The 17844-nt window shown below is 36.3% G+C and overlaps 1 protein-coding gene across 2 annotated transcripts in view; it reads left to right on the forward strand.

Annotated features, from left to right (window-relative positions):
• The first annotated feature begins 1898 nt into the window (after positions 1-1898).
• The window catches only part of LOC138306092 (uncharacterized), a 49151-nt gene continuing 33205 nt past the window's right edge, over positions 1899-17844 (forward strand). Inside the window, exons 1-3 of one of the 2 annotated variants that reach the window (XM_069246453.1) lie at positions 1899-2057; positions 7710-9420; positions 10598-10681. In XM_069246453.1, coding sequence (XP_069102554.1) covers positions 8156-9262 — 1107 coding nt within the window. In that variant the 5' untranslated portion in view covers positions 1899-2057; positions 7710-8155 and the 3' untranslated portion in view covers positions 9263-9420; positions 10598-10681. Of the gene's footprint in view, positions 2058-7709; positions 9421-10597; positions 10927-17844 lie in introns of those variants that run through there. The other variant, XM_069246452.1, reaches the window with a different exon arrangement.

Consider the following 17844-nt stretch of genomic DNA (forward strand, 5'->3'; position numbering starts at 1 on the left):
CATTTTGTGCTCCAAATCAAAGAATCAATGATACGAAGACTATTTATGAAATATCGTCTATTCTACCACTTGAAAGAACAAAACTGGTCAAAGTGTAAGCATCCAAGACAAATTGTGGGCTCCGTGTTTTTTCTTCGTGTTTGTTTGTTTTCCTTGCTGGCTGGTAGGTTTATGAGAATCCAAAGGACGCAAAACAGAAAAAACACAACTATGGCCTTAGCAAATGTGGTTTCTATCATTTTAAGGTTATGCAATAAGGCATTCAGTATATAGTCACGATACATTAACACTTCGTTTGATTAAAGTGAACAGTCGGGCAAGGATGGCTAAAGTCGGTAAAAATGGTGTGAATGTGTCCAGTATAATTTCTTATGAAATAGAAAAATAAAAATCTCTCGCCAAAATCTGTCTGCGTACGAAGAAAATAATTTAAAGTAAGAAATCCTAAAACGTCCTCCCGGCTGACTATGTTTTTGGTTACATTTACACGCAGCCTCGCTTTCAATGCTTTCAACTTTCCTTTTCTTTAATGGTCAGAACTGGGAAACGTAAGCAGAACTTGGCCGTCGTATTAATATGTGAGAACTTTCATTTGCCAATGAACGCATTTAGACTGGTTTTCTTTGCCCGACTATTCACTTTTAAGCAACGTCATATTAAAAACTAGGGTCATAAAAAATGTAAGGACGCCCTCTCATGTATGCCGTGTGTGACATGTAAAAAGTGGAAAATGCGATTTATTTACAGGTGTATGTAGGTAACAATTATATTGCGTTTAATCGCAATAATATTACGTTAATTCGCCAAAGTTTGCGTTTATTCGCAATACATTTTTTTCCATATATAATTTAGCACCAATGGGCTTCCGTAGATTATATAGTGAATCTTGCATTTGATTGTTGTTGTAATCCCATGTAAGGCCATCGAGATCAATTTTATTATGTTATTATTGTTTTTGAGAAACTTAAAGTTTTTTTGTTTCGGAAAGGTAGTGGAAAAGCGGCTGTGGGAGGGGCCAAAAGGGGCCAATAAATACTCTTTCATAGATAGAAAGGTATTAGGGTTCTTTACAAAATTTGAGAATTATATTACCCTGGGGTCTCTAGTCTAAGAACACATTTCTGGGCAGTATTTGGTCATTTGTAATGGGATACGAGTCAAATGTTGCAAGAATTATCAGTATGAAATGGCATTTGAATCCAACTAACTAATTTTCTATGACTGACCCCCAGGGGCCTAAGGGGCGGGGTCAAGTGGGTCAAATAGAATACAACTTCAAAAATGTTCTTAAATTCTGGAAATGGTAGAATCAAATACTCTTTATAGATGGAAAGGTCTTCGGATGTTTAAAAAAAATGTGCATTATATGACCCTGGGGTCTCACGTTACCTCCTGGGAAGGGGGTCAAGTTTTCTTTAGTTTATATAGGAAAAAACATTTATGAACATTATTTTCTTAATTTTCATAGAAAATGAGTCAAACTTGATTAGAGTTATTAGCCTGAGATGCATGCAAGCAAATTAACATTGGTCCTCGCTGACCCCCTGGGGGACCAGAGGGACGGACCAATCAGTGTCCAAAATAACTAAAATTGATAAAAAAAAATATGAGTTCATAAGGTTTGATTGAAGCAAATACTCTTCATAGGTTAAAAATTCAAATTTGTACAATACACTGACCGACGTCAAAGGCCAGTATATAGTGTTTATATGTGTTTGTTTCATTCTATATCTGAACTCAGGTGACCGTTAAGGCACAGGCCTCTAGTTAATGTATGTCTTACATGATATTTTGAAGTAGCTGTGTTAGAATATATTCACACAAACAATGTACACACGTACATCTTTACCAGCACATGTATTGACTTGAAAAAAAAAGGTATTTTCTAGGTAAGAGTATCATTTCCTGGTAACGCGTTGCCAGGAAGTGATACTCTTACCTAGAAAACCTATTCAAGTGTGTGAACTGCTGGTAAAGGTGTACGTGTGCACTTTGTTTGTGTGAATATATACTTCATTAAATCGAACAGTCAAGGAGAGCAACAACATCATTTTAGAGTGAGTATACATGACTATTTACCATTGTAAAGTACTCCCGGTAATGTAGGCCATGATGCATCTTACTTTGAAATGGATCAGTGTCTGCCTCTTGAACTGTACACACATACGAGTATAAAACGCAGTTTATGGGAACATGTATATGTAAGCCATAATCTATATCCGAACAAGATACTAAAGTGATCTCCCTTTATTAAAAGAGAGGGCCATTTATATAAGCCTCAAACTGTCTATTATGTGCAATATTGGATTGTGGTTATACTGCTGAGAGTAAGAGTACCTAATCAAAGGTAACCAAAATCTTCTCTTCCGTGGCTCATGTTCTTCTTTACACCTACAAATGTAACATAACGATAAAAATAAACACACCAAGCTGAAGTATACTCAGATCTACCATAGCGATTGGTGTTTAATACATCCTGATCTACCATAATGACTTTACTGTAAGTCAAACTAGATACTATCTATTAACCTTTCATTTTATGAAATAAAGTATATATTATACATTACGATATATTAAGTACGTATATTTATCTAAAGCATCTGTACATTCTGCACTAGTTATACAAATATCATTTGTGCAATCAAGCGCACTACTAAATTTATTTCACCATTTGAATTTTTAAACACGATCTTTTAATATTATGACAAAATACTGGTATATTTTTCGAATTCTATATAGGCCACGAATACTTTGATTGTTGTATAACATTTATGCTTCGTACACATAGTACATATATTTTCATGTGAGGATGAGTATATATGTGTATAAGCAGTGAACATACATTTAAACACGTTTTAAATGATATGTCTGTGGTTAGTGTATACGTAAACGTGTACATGATTCATGTGATTATGATACATATGATATTGTGTATAGGAGATGGGCCACATGTCACATGAAAGTATGTCCATGCATGATATGAGTACATACATTTGAAGATAAATGGTACGGTGTACTGTAAAAAGCTATTGATACAATGTTGAATATTAGATTACGATTGTGATACACTACCTTTCCGAAACAAAATACAAAATCTGCTTAAACCCATAATAGCATAAGACATTTATACTAATTGCCTAACATGAGGTTACAGCACCAAACAAATGTAAGATTGTCCGCGTAATTTATGTTAACATTGAATACTCATTTCACTGTTTTGCCGTCTGGCGCAGTGATAGTCAACCAACGAGCAGTAATTGAGTCGACGACGGGAAACATAATACGACCCGCGTTACAATTCAATTTACTTTTAATAAATTGTTCAGAAAATGATGATAAGTGTAGCATTAATAGTAAGCTTAGAAACTTATGAAATATTCCAGGGATGTAGATATTGAACGTGATCGGAACCCCTGGAGTATCAAGGATGCTTATTAGGACGCACTGGTTTAAATTATTTAGATGGTGTAGTTTCTCATCAGTTTCTCATCAGTCCAACATCATTGGTAAGCCAGAAAACGCTTGTAGAGATGTATAGTGATATTTACAATAATGGTAAAATATTTAAAGTGATTGCTTAAAATCCTTAATAGTATGTCCTAGGTTTATGTATAATATACTGTCTTTCCTAGGTTGATGGTAAAAATTTCGTGGCGTGGTTTTTCCAGTGCTTGTTTAAAGTGAACAGTCGGGCAAGGATGGCTAAAGTTGGTAAAAATGGTGTGAATGTATCCAGTATTATTTCTTATGAAATAGAAAAATAAATTCTCTCGTAAAAATCTGTCTGCGTACGAAAAAATTAATTTAAAGTATGGGAATTCTAAAACGTCCTCCCGGCTCACTATGTCTGTGGTTACATTTCCACGCAGCCTCGCTTTCAATGCTTTCAATTTTTCTTTACTTTAATGGTTAGAACTGGGAAACTCAGCAGAACTTGACCGTCCTATTAATATGTGAGAACTTTTGGAAGGCTAATGAACGCATTTAGACTGGTTTTCTTTGCCCGACTATTCACTTTAATCTATTTTTGAAAATGTTCAGGTTCCAAGCATTGACCACATCAACAGGGAGAGGATTCCAGGACTCCACTATCCTGTTACTGAAAACATTTCTTGCTGAAATGAGACAAAAGGGTTTCTTGTAGAGTTTTCTGTTATGACCTCTTGTACCTGTGTGTCTCATTGGAGTACACATGTTCTCACTGGTAACAATGTCGATTTTGTTGATTATTTTAAAGGTCTCCACCATATTAGCCCTCAGTCTTCTATACTCGAGTGTTGGGATACCCAGGGTCTTCAGTCGGTGAGGATAGGAGAGATCTTTAAGGTTAACAAGTCTCTCTGTACCTCTTCGTTGGACGTTTTCTATGGTTTTTATATCTTTTTTTGTCCAGGGAGACCAAACGACAAAACAGTATTCCAAATGAGTTCTAACCAGAGTCTTGTACAGTGTTTTAAAAGTTTGGTTGTCAAGATATGTGAATGTTCTGAATATGGTACCCATGATTTGGTTTCCCTTTGATGAAGCTTTGTTCACTTGGTTTGTAAATTTCAGGGTATTTTCCATTGTGACTCCCATATCTTTCTCACTGTTGGTTTTCCCAGGTTGGATTCTGTTGTCGCCGTCCTTTATGCTGTACTGTCTGTTAATGGGGATATTGCCAATTTCTATATGCTTGCACTTTTCTTTATTTAACTTCATTAACCAGAGGTCAGTCCAATCTGAGATTCTGTCAATATTTCTCTGTAGCTCTTCACAGTCCTGTAATGTGTTGATTTTTTAATACAATTTGGTATCATCCGCAGAGAGTTTGGCGACGCAATTCACTACCTCTGGGATGTCGTTGACATAAATTAAAAATAGTATGGGCCCGAGTACACTCCCATGAGGTACACCGCTCTTTGCTTTTTTGGTTTTGGAGCTTGATCTTTAGGTGTTCCATGTTATTGTCACGTATTATCCTCTGCAAGATTTTACAGGGTACAGATGACTAATAGGACGATTATTTTTTTATCCTTTGTTGAGCCTTTCTTGTGTATTGGGCAGACATTCGCTGTGGTCCATTGTTTTGGCACTACACATTCCTCAATTGATTTTTTGAATAATGAGGTTAAAGGGTTTACTATGGTATCCTTTGTTTCTAGTAGAAGTTTCTGATGAATTCCGTCCGGACCAGGTGATTCATTTGGTTTTTGTTTAGATAGTGCCTTTAGTACGATTTCCTCTGTGATTTCAAAATTTACCAGTGGACTTGTTATATTCCTCATGGGTAACGGGGGTAGATTGGTATTTCCGTCTTCCACAAATACACTGACAAAAAATCTTTCATAACTTCGGCTGTTTCTTCGTCTGTTTCTGTAATGTCTCCATTTGGATTGTTGACTCTTGTGATTGTAGATTTTGTCTTTGTTTTCGATCTGACATGATTCCAGAAGAGTTTTGGGCTATCCTTTATATTTTCAGCTATGGATTTTTCGTAAGATCTTTGTGATAGTCGCAACAGTCTTGTGGCTTTGTTCCTGGCAATTTTGTGCGATTGGTAGTTGTTGTCTGTTTTGCAGTGGAGATACTTTGTCCATTCTTGGTGTTTCTTCTTTACAGCAGATATTGCATCTTTATCGACATATGATTTGCGGATTTCATTGGATCGCCACTTGTACAATGGTACATGTTTCTCAATACTGGTAGATAAAATATTAATAAGGTGTGTCCAATGTTCATTCGCATCCATATTTGAAGTATCTTCTGATGCGTGCTCAGCCAACTCTTTGTTAATAGATACGTAATTACCTTTAAGAATGTTGCGTTTATCGATGTTTTGTTCCAGGTTTTCAGCATAGCATAATAGGTCAAATTCTAACATTAGGTGATCACTTTTGCCTAGACCTGGGTTGAACTTGATGTTTGTAATCATTCCTTCTTCATATGTTAAGATGAGGTCGAGTAAAGATGGAATCTGATTCTCCCTAATTCTTGTCGGTCTTTTGACATGTTGGGTGTAAAAACAGTCCCTTGTTACCTCCAACAACCTCGTGGCGATATGTGCCTCACCTACAAAGTTGTACAGTAGTTTGTTTGGGGCCGTGGTTGCCGTGTGGTTAAGATGTCTCGACATATTTACCACAAGCCCTCTACCTCTGGAGTTTGAATCCCATGTGCATTTGGGATAGGTGCTGGTCAGTGGTTTTTCTCCGGGTACTCTGTCTTTCCTATCATCTCCTTAAATGACTCTGCAATAAATACTGATTCTGACATTTAATTTAGATAATGGCATGAGTGCCATAACATCAACAGTTTTGAAATATCTTGTAAAAGTCGGGGCTGCAGTGGCCAAGTGGTTAAAATGTCTCGACATATTACCACAAGCCTAGCTCCATCTCTGGGTTGCGAGTTCAAATCCTATTTGGGGCAATTGCCAGATACTGACCGCTGGTCGGTGTTTTGTCTCCGGCCAGGTATTCTGGCTTTCCTCTACCAACAAACCGCACATCCTTACATGACTGGACCTAGACTGTTAATAGAACATTAAACTAATAAAACCCACTCATGTAATAGTCTCAGCTATTCCTATGTTATCGGTCTGGCTAAACAAGAAATATGTTACTATTGTACTGAAAAAAATCGAGGAGAGGCATGGTTAAGTGGTCATCTTTCTTAATTTGCTGACTGTTGATTAGTGTTTTCTGTTCTGCAGGAACTCCAAAGTGTACATCCGAATTCGAAACACATAATTATATTATTGTAAATCCTTTGATTACCTGATACAGCTGTAGGATATGAAAATCAATTAACTAAATTATTGTTCATATTTATCATAAGATACAGAAATGAACTATTTTGATACCTTTGTTTTATTTATTATTTTTATTTAGCCTTTATAATTTAGGAATAGATTTAAAAGCAAACTTATTTAATATCGATGAATTTAACTACTGTAGTATTCAAAATAACTAGGTGCCAACGTGTCTTTGTGTTTAATTAATTTGTTTTATATTGTAAGTGTTATTTACTATAGATGAAAAAGTATCGTGTTATTTACTATAGATGAAAAAGTATCAAAAGCAAATTATTTTAGTGCGAGCGTACTCTCGCACTATTGTTTTCCTTGTCGGATACTGAGTCTGTAACGCAGTCTCCCAAAACACGCACCTCGCACAACATACACACAACACACCACATACATGGAAGGCCGTCCTTACATGACCATAGCTGTTAATAGGACGTTAATTAATCAATCAAACAAAAAAAATATTTGAATATCATTGCAAGACTTATAAAACTTGATATAAATTCAAGTAATAATATCATAAAATAAATATAACTCTTCATATAAGTTCCACTCGTCGATCCTATTGTACTGAATCGCTTTGAAGGAAGGCGGCCCAGACAAAGAACTTCTCATTTGAAATTTAATATTGATTTTGAAATGCCTTACTTCACTAAATCTGATTAAAATACATATTCTTATAACCATACGTCTTGTCAAACGTAGTGATAATAAGTTTAATCAGATTGGCCTTCGCTAAAATAGCAATCTGATTGAATTACAAATCCTTATTATCACTACGTTTGATAAGAGGATGTGAGCAAATAGGTAAAGGTATCTAGGTTTCTTCTGAAGAAGGCAGAAACAAATCCTTTGCAGTATTGACCAATTTACGATACATTTAACTAAGCGTTTTATAGAATTCTTTTGTCTTGTTTTTCAGATACGCACGATGGACATAAACGTTCACACAAATAACAACTGTAACAGTCATGCATATTGGATAGTAATTTTTGATTTGGAACCACGGTAGTTTTTGCAGAGATAAGTTAATTGTTATCTATATTACTGCTCAAAACCTGATATTAAATAATGGATTGCACGAAACATCCGGGTTCTCCGATAACAGCCGTGTGTGTTACGTGTAGTACCATTTTGGTCTGTATGGAATGTATTACTGACGAGCAACATAAAGGTCACGTGTTCCAGAAACTACAGGAAGCAGCTAATGATACAAAGGAAAAACTAAAAGGGAAGAGAAATGCACATTTCGTTACTATGGCAGCTATAGAATCGGACCTAAATAAGCTTCAAACCTTTGCAGTTCAACTTCGAAATGGACAATAAGTAACGATAAAAGAAATCAATGATCAAAGGGAAGGGATCATTATGGCTACTTATGATATAGCTGACAATTTAATATCTCTGTGTGAGGCCCAAACGGAAAGCAACTGTTCTAAATTGGAATCTGCGGCTCAAGATATCTCTACCACACGGGATATCGAGAGCCGATACATAAAGGATGTTGATAACATAATTAGTGAAAAAGACGACATCAAGGTGTTACAGGGATCGCAAAAACTTATAACAAAAGATCCATCTAGCAAGAAGAATTACCTCCCTGATTTAGACATCATTAAGTTTACACCTGGAACGATTAACACAAAGCAGTTAAAGATTATGTTTGGAAGTTCCGGCAGCGAAAGGGATCCTGTACCCTCGCTACAAGGGGCCCAAGCACCGACGAATATGACTCCATCAACTTACAAAGGATCTGATTTTGTTGGGAGTTTAGTCAGACATGGGAAGAAGGTCGTGTTCGAATCATCCTTTAAACATAAATATAGTCCTATTCTAAACATGAGCTGTGGCAGTCCCGGGAAAGTCTGCATTAGATGTGAAAACGAATCAGAGATCAATTTGACAGATATCAAAGGGTACGAAGTGAAAACATTTTCTGCTGACGTTGCTATTTCTGGAATGACAATAGTGGATGCCGATACACTTTTGATTTGTGGACGTGATACTAAAGATATCAGAAAGCTTTCTCTGTCTACTGGCAACGTTACCTTACTCTTCCCTACTGGCGAGCTGCATCCGCGTGACATATGTATCGCGCCTGGTGGTGATCTCCTTGTAACATTGATGGATACTGTGGAATTCTACGTCACTGTCAATAGCGAGAGAGTGCTAGTACGGTACTCTCCACAGGGACAGGAGAGGGCCCGAGCTCGCCATGATTGTAGAGGTGATGATCTGTTTGTACGGCCCTACCGGGTGAGGTTCAACACCACAGGAACAGCGATAGGCGTCACGAATTCTACAGACAAGGACAACAAACACTTGGTTCTCCTCAACACAGACTTAACCTTAAGATCCCGATATCTAGGTTACGGACGAGTGGTCGATGGGAAGGAGAAATTTGATACCACCACGTACAAGCCAGACAAGAGGTATTTTATCAACGATTTTGTCTCGAGTTGGATAATATCATAATCTGTGAAAGGTTCAGCAGGAGTGTCCAGTTGCTATCCGGAGACTGTGTTCCAATTATCGAAGTTCTCCCTGCACAACCATCCGCACCACGATCAACAGCAAGGAACGGCAAAGAATTATGGATAGGGTTTAGTAACGGTACTGTCATGGTATACAAGGTAAGTTCTACGACGTATTTAGTTATACCTGTGCCAACAGTATCAACACTGTAAAGGTAGTTTTCCATCAATTTGAGTTCTAGTATTTTTGATTTCAAGCAACAGTGTAGAAATTAAGCACATTATCATTAAGAAACGATAAGTCTTTTTTATTATAACAAGAGATCCCAGAGGGATCAAGCATGGCCGCCCACCAAAGAATGATCTGGGTTCTGACAAAGGAAGGAAAGAGGGATCTTTTCCCTGCTTTTCAAACTTTTATAAAATCCAACCACACTGTAATAAAAATTTGAGACAGATCGCTATAGTACTTTCTAAGGAAATAGCGATAACAAACTTTAAGTATCAAAATCCAAGATGGCCACCTATCGGGCCATACTTATTCACCGATCGGGTCCCAAAATGCAATATGCACAACTAGGGTCCCCATAGGGGAACCTGTATATGAAAAATTTGAGAAAGGATCCCTTCAGTACTTTTTGAGAAATAGCGGTAACAAACTTCAACTATCAAAATCCAAGTCTGATGATGGTGGACTAAAAACTCTATGGTTTAGATCTTACAGCAAGCTTTATGGTGTGTATTGTTTGAAAGGTGGCCAAGACGAGTCGATTTTCTAAAAGGCATTGTGTTAAAACTATACCTGTTGCTCCTATTGCATGATCGTATTGTTAGTCTATCGTTAGGTGTTCAAATGTGTACAACAGTATAACATATACCTACTAATTGAGAGTGTATTCAAGACGCAAAACTAGGTCACCAATGTAAAAAAAAGTGGGAAGGTGTAGTCACACGCGCCTGTCAGATCACGTGGTCACGACTTCAGTTTCTTATTGCAATTTAAAGTGTTAAGATGAACGAAATGTCTAACTGTAAATATAAATAAATGATGTGGATCGAAGAAGTAAAAGAAGCGGTTTTATTCCATGTAACAACGTTTTAAAGTATCGCTGGAGAAGACGAATCAATTGAAGTAATAACTATGGGCCAAATTAGTAATTCCAACAGTGTGGAAAAATTGTCAAATTGTCCAACTTTCATGAAGACACATATTACAAGCACGGTCATGTAATAAAAATAACATAAGAGAATGCAGGAAGATAAGGGAAACAAGTATGAAGATGATAAAAATGCTGAATTCTATTTATAATGATTGTGATATATTTTGTACTTTCAGTATCATTGATGGGATAGAGGCACACTGACAGAAGCCTGTATATAACAATTCGGAACTTCGTATGACATCTTAATAGGATCTGGGGTAATGTAGACCAATTCTCAATTCTAAATTGAGTACGGCATTTCTATGTAACAACATGTGATTTGAGACTTTATTTGTAAAGAGGGATTCTCTCCCGAAAACACGACGCCACTGTTGTTATTGGGAAACCTGAGGAAATGTGCATTTATTGTATTCAATGTCTGACTTGTAGTTTGGCCCAAAATGACCTAAGTTGTCGCTTGGCCGTAAAACTAAAAAAAAAACAACTAAAAAAAAAAAAACAATGTATGTATTGCTTCACTTAGCATCTCTTATGATATAGCTAACGCTCGTGTCTTTTGTAACTTTGAAAAATAACTCTCTCATGTGGAACAAATTCAATATTCAACGACACTCGTTGTGGTTACCTATATATATACATTACAAGAGGCCCATGGGCCTTAACGGTCACCTGAGTTCAGATACAGAATGAAACAAAGACATGCATATAAACACTTTATATTTGCCCATACAGGCCCTTGAAGTCAGTCAGTGATTTTATAAATTTGACTTTTTAATCTATGAAGATTATGTGGTTCCATCATATCTGTGAATTCAGAAGAAAGATTTTTGAAATGTTATCCATTTTGACCCCTTTGGCCCCACCTCTCTGGCCCCTAAGGGTCGGCCAGGACCAATATGGATATGATGTTAAAATGCTATCTCAGGCTAATAATTCTAAGCCAAATTGAGTAATTTCCTATGAAAACTAAGCAAATAAAGTTTTCCTAAATGTTTTTTTCCTATATAAAACTATAGTAAATTTGACCCCCTCCCCAGGGGAAAATCTGAGATCCCTGGGCCATGAAATTCACAATTGTTTTTAAAGGGCCATCAGACCTTCCAATCTATCAAGAGTATCTGGTTCCATCAAATCTGTGAATTCAAAAAGAAGATTTTTGAAATTACCATTTTGACCCCTTTTGGCTCCGCCCCCTCTGGCCCCTGGGGGTCGGCCATGGCCAATATGGATATGATGTTAAAATGTTATTTCAGACTAATAATTCTAACCCAGTTTGACTAATTCCCTATGAAAAATAGCCAAATGATGCTCAAAAATGTGTTTTTCTCTATATAAACAACAGTGAACTTAACCTCCTCCCCAGGGGGAAAACTGAGACCCAAGGGTCATATAATTCACAATTTTCATAAAACATCGTACGACCTGTCCATCTATGAAGAGTATTTGATTCTACCATTTCCAGTATTTAAGATGAAGATTTTTAAAGTTTTAGCCTATTTGCCCTTTTGGCCCCGCCCCTCTGCCCCGAGGGGGTTGACCAGGACCAATATAGATATAATATTAAAATGTTATCTCAGGCTAATAATTTTAAACAAGTTTGACTCATTTCCTATGAAAATTGAGCAAAAAATGCTCATAAATGTGTTTTCCCAATATATAAACTATAGTAACTTGACCCCCTCCCCAGGGGGAAACCTGAGATCCCCGCGGTCATATAATTCACAATTTTGGTAAAAGACCTCAAGACCTTTTCCATCTATGAAGAGTATGTGATTCTACCATTTCCAGAATTTCAGAAAAAGATTTTTGAAGTTATAGCCTATTTGACCCCTTTGACCGTGCCCTTAAGGCCCCCGGGGGTCAGTCATGGAAAATTGGTTAATAGGATTTAATGGCTATCTCATACTGATAATTCTGACAATATTTGACTCATTTCCTATCACAAATGATAAAATAATACTCAAAAATGTGTTTTCCCTATAAACTATAGTAAACTTAACCCCCTTCCCCAGGAGGAAACCTGAGACCTCAGGGTCATATAATTCACATTTTTTGTAAAGGACCTTATAAGGACCTTTCTATCTATAAAGAGTATTTAATTCCATCACATCTGTGAATGGAGAAGAAGGTTTTTGAAATTTTAGTCAATTTTACCCCTTTTGGCCCCTCCTCCATAGCTCCCTTGGGGGTGGGGGTGGGGGGTGGGGACCATATAATTCACAATTTTGATTGGCCTTATGCCTTAGAAGGTTTGTGTAAAATTTCATTGAAATTGCTTCAGCAGTTTTGGAGAAGAAGTCGAAAATGTAAATTGTTTACGGACATGCGACGGACGACGCACGACGGACGACGCACGACGACGGACAAAAAGGCGATTAGAATAGGTCACTTGAGACTTCGTCTCACGTGACCTAAAAAGCAATATATATACTATATGGTAGCTAGATACAATCACGTTTACAATGGGGTGTAAACGTCTAGTATGTAATAGTTTTATTATCACGTACAGATATATGTAAATCCTATTTTACCCTGAATATAAAGAGTAAATGTTGTCATATAGAGAGCAAAAAATCTGGTGTGTATTAAAAGTGTACTTGTATTTCTATCGTGTGCTTTCCGATGTATTTAACACACACAATAAAAACGCTGTTGAGTAATATTTCATCTTTTGTTTTAGTTCCTAAGAAATGCTGTAATAAACAAATGACTCTATTCTAATAAAAAAAGCATACAGTGTGATAAATGTGTCATGTTTTAGCCAAAACATACCGAAAAATATGTTAATGGCTCCATAGTAAGAATCAAATCAAGACTTCCAACTGATGCATTCTATTTATCAAATCAAATGCAAATTGATACAAACGTTTTGCAAACTTTTAGGAATCATTGATGTTTTTAATATTTAGTCTGGTACTTTCACTATCATAAAAGTATAATAGGCGTTGTCTGTTATCCTAGTTTGAGTTTAATTATAATAACACCATTTTTCTTCGGTTCATGGAAAACAGTTTTGGGTGTAAATACAAAATGTACATTTTTCGAAAATATTTTAATAAATTATAACGGAATGGACGATTAATTTACCGAGACCGATTAAAAATATGAATGAGGAAATTGTAATTCTATGTTTTACATCGTAGCAAGGTTATATCGTATACACAGTAAACGTACCCAATTAACTTAATAAAAACAAACACCTATATATGGAGAATTTAGATCAAAGTCAACGGTAGCACAGTTGTGAATTACACGAACATTGTTTGAATCAAGAAATTACATTCAAGAGTTGTCTCCCCTTAAGCCTCAGTCTCATAATCTACCAAAATAGAAGAAAGACGACGACGACCATTTAATGAAAAATTCACTTGGCATTTTCCTGTGAGATGCACTTCTCGTGGTAATTAGCCAGATTTGTTGTAGCGAAACTAGTCGTAAAATATGATATTGTCAACATTCCTAACGCTGTACTATACTACTCAAACTGAATTCTCAATTCTTCTTAAATTTAATGCAAACTGTGGATGTGATAATTATGTGAATTTAAACATCAGACATTTCTGCAAATGTCTGCTGTTATCATCTGATTGTATTTGTCATACTTAGAAACCAAGTTGTCATACGTTTTACTAATCAGATACACAGACGTATGAATTACGATCTCATGTCCAGAGAAAATATATATGCGTTACCCTATTCAAGGCAAAACTGATTTTTTTCAGTTACTGTAATCATATGCAATTTTACATGATGGATTCCTACGTCAATTGTTCTCTCTCTGCGCACATGAATTACGCTTCAAATATTACTAATATTTTTACAATACACGTCGATTATGTCTGAAAAATAACCGTCTATGCTGTGGACAGACAGAACGATTTCTTCGTAATTTTGTAACATCGCCATGTTAAAGCCACACTAAATGTAACTTTCAACTAAAAAAAAGTCAACTTAGATTCGACCCCGATATGGTTAGTATTGTGTAGATGTAGTCGCGTGACATTTTGGCAACGACGTTACAATGTCGGCTAACTTTGGCTTGTTTGCCTAAATGGGGACCCATCTAGCGATGCTCGATATTTATTTGATTTTTATCAAAAGTCTCATTATCGCTTATATTGGTTTCTATGTAGTCATGGTCTTTGCATGAGTCACAACAGGGAATTTTTTCAACATTCTAATAAATCATGAAACAATAAGACAGATATTGGAGTATTGGGTCTTTAAACGTTATCCGGTTTCTCACATGTGGTTACTTGGCACGTTGTTGACGAAGCACACCCATAAGATAGGGACATTTACATCTGTCGAAGGCGATCTTTGTCACACACTTGTTAACATACGGTATATTTAAATGAGATGAAGTGTCTAATATGGACAGGATACTCATAAATATTTCACACATATCTAAAGCGAACTGATCTTATATTTACAGCTCTTGTGCGGCAAAATGTTGTTGAAATGTCATTTCTGCGATAAATTACTCTATAACATAAGATACATCTAATCTGGTGTTTCTTCGTAGTTAGCAAAATTCATATCCTTTTTTTCCCCCCCCCCCCCCCCCCCCCCCCCCCCCCCCCCCCCCCCCCCCCCCCCCCCCCCCCCCCCCCCCCCCCACCCCGTCCCCCCCCCCCCCCCCCCCCCCCCCCCCCCCCCCCCCCCCCCCCCCCCCCCCCCCCCCCCCCCCCTGGTTAGAACTACTCGTGGAAAAACTGACGTCACAGCGGTTCCAATAATAATTATAAATCAATTTCATTGTTTCTTCAATGAGTGAGTTATGAGCACCCACGATTAAAACAACCATTTTACATAATGAATGTTTCCTGTAATACAGTAAAGGTAACAACAACGAATATTTCATGTAATAACAGTAAAGGTAACACAACGCATAATCACATGTAATACAAGGTAACAAGGTAAACACAACGCATATCACATGTAATACATAAAGGTAACACAACGCATATTACATGTAATACAGTAAAGGTAACACAACGAATATCACATGTAATACATACAGGTAACACAACGAATATCACATGTAATACAGTAAAGGTAACACAACGCATATCACATGTAATACAGTAAAGGATAACACAACGAATATCACATGTAATACAGTAAAGGTAACACAACGAATATCACATGTAATACAGTACAGGTAACACAACGAATATCACATGTAATACAGTAAAGTAACACAACGCATATCACATGTAATACAGTAAGGTAACACAACGCATATATCACATGTAATTACAGTAAAGATAACACAACGCATATCACATGTAATACAGTAAAGGTAACACAACGAATATCACATGTACAATACACAACGAAAACATGTAATACAGTACAGATAACACAACGCATATCACATGTAATTACAGTAAAAATAACACAGGCCAACGAATATTCACACTTGTAAAACACCCACAACAGGTAATACAGTACATGTAACACAACGAATAACACATGTAATATAGTAAAAATAACACAACGAATATCACATTTAATACAGTAAAGGTAACACAACGAATATCACATGTAATACAGTAAACATAACACAACGAAATATCACATGTAATAACAGTACAGGTAACACAACGCATAATTATCACATGTAATACAGTAAAGTATAAACACAACGCAATATCACATGTAATACAGTAAAAGGTAACACAAACGCAATATCACATGTAATACAGTACAAGATTAAAACACAACGAATATCACATGTAATACAGTACAGGTAAAACACAACGCATATGCACATGTAATACAGTACAGGTAACACAACGAATAACACATGTAATACAGTAAAGGTAACACAACGCATATCACATGTAATACAGTAAAATAACACAACGAATATTTCACATGTAATACAGTACAGGTAACACAACGCAATATCACATGTAATACAGTAAAGGTAACACAACGCATATCACATGTAAATACAGTACAGGTAACACAACGCATATCACATGTAATACAGTATAAAGGTAACACAACGAATATCACATGTAATACAGTAACAGGTAACACAACGAACATATCACATGTAATACAGTACAGGTAACACAACGCATATCACATGTAATACAGTTACAGGTAACACAACGCATATCACATGTAATACAGTACAGGTAACACACAACGCATATCACATTGTTTACTACAGTAAAGGTAACACAACGAATATAGCATGTAAGTAACAGGTAACACAACGAATATCACATGTAATACAGTCAGTAAAGGTAACAACAACGCATATCACATGTAATACAGTAAAGGTAACACAACGCATATCACATGTAATACAGTAAAGGTAACACAACGAATATCACATGTAATACAGTAATACAGAGGTAACACAACGCATATCACATGTAATAGACAGTAAAGGTAACACAACGCATATCACATGTAATACAGTACAGGTAACACAACGAATATTTCATGTAATACAGTACAGGTAACACAACGCATATCACATGTAATACAGTAAAGGTAACACAACGCATATCACATGTAATACAGTACAGGTAACACAACGCATATCACATGTAATACAGTACAGGTAACACAACGAATATCACAAGTAATACAATACAGGTAACACAACGATATCATCACATGTAATACAGTAAAGGTAACACAACGAAATATCACATGTAATACAGTAAAGGTAACACAACGAATATCACAATGTAATACAGTACAGGTAACACAACGAATATCACATGTAATACAGTAAAGGTAACACAACGAATATCACATGTAATAAATACAGTACAAAGGTAACACAACGCATATCACATGTAATACATAAGGTAAACACAACGCATATCACATGTAATACAGTACAGGTAACACAACGCATATCACATGTAATACAGTAAAGGTAACACAACGAATATCACATGTAATACAGTAAAGGTAACACAACGAATATCACATGTAATACAGTACAGGTAACACAACGCATATCACATGTAATACAGTAAAGGTAACACAACGCATATCACATGTAATACAGTAAAGGTAACACAACGCATATCACATGTAATACAGTACAAGGTAACACAACGAATATCACATGTAATACAGTACAGGTAACACAACGCATATCACATTCATACAGTACAGGTAAACACAACGTCATATTCACATGTAATACAGTACAAGGTAACACAACGATATCACATGTAATACAAATACAGGTAACACAACGCATATCACATGTAATACAGTACAGGTAACACAACGCATATCACATGTAATACAGTAAAGGTAACACAACGAATATCACATGTAATACAGTAAAGGTAACACAACGAATATCACATGTAATACAGTACAGGTAACACAACGCATATCACATGTAATACAGTACAGGTAACACAACGCATAT

The sequence above is a fragment of the Argopecten irradians genome, chromosome 13 (assembly GCF_041381155.1).
Source record: "Argopecten irradians isolate NY chromosome 13, Ai_NY, whole genome shotgun sequence".
Lineage (NCBI taxonomy): Eukaryota > Metazoa > Mollusca > Bivalvia > Pectinida > Pectinidae > Argopecten > Argopecten irradians.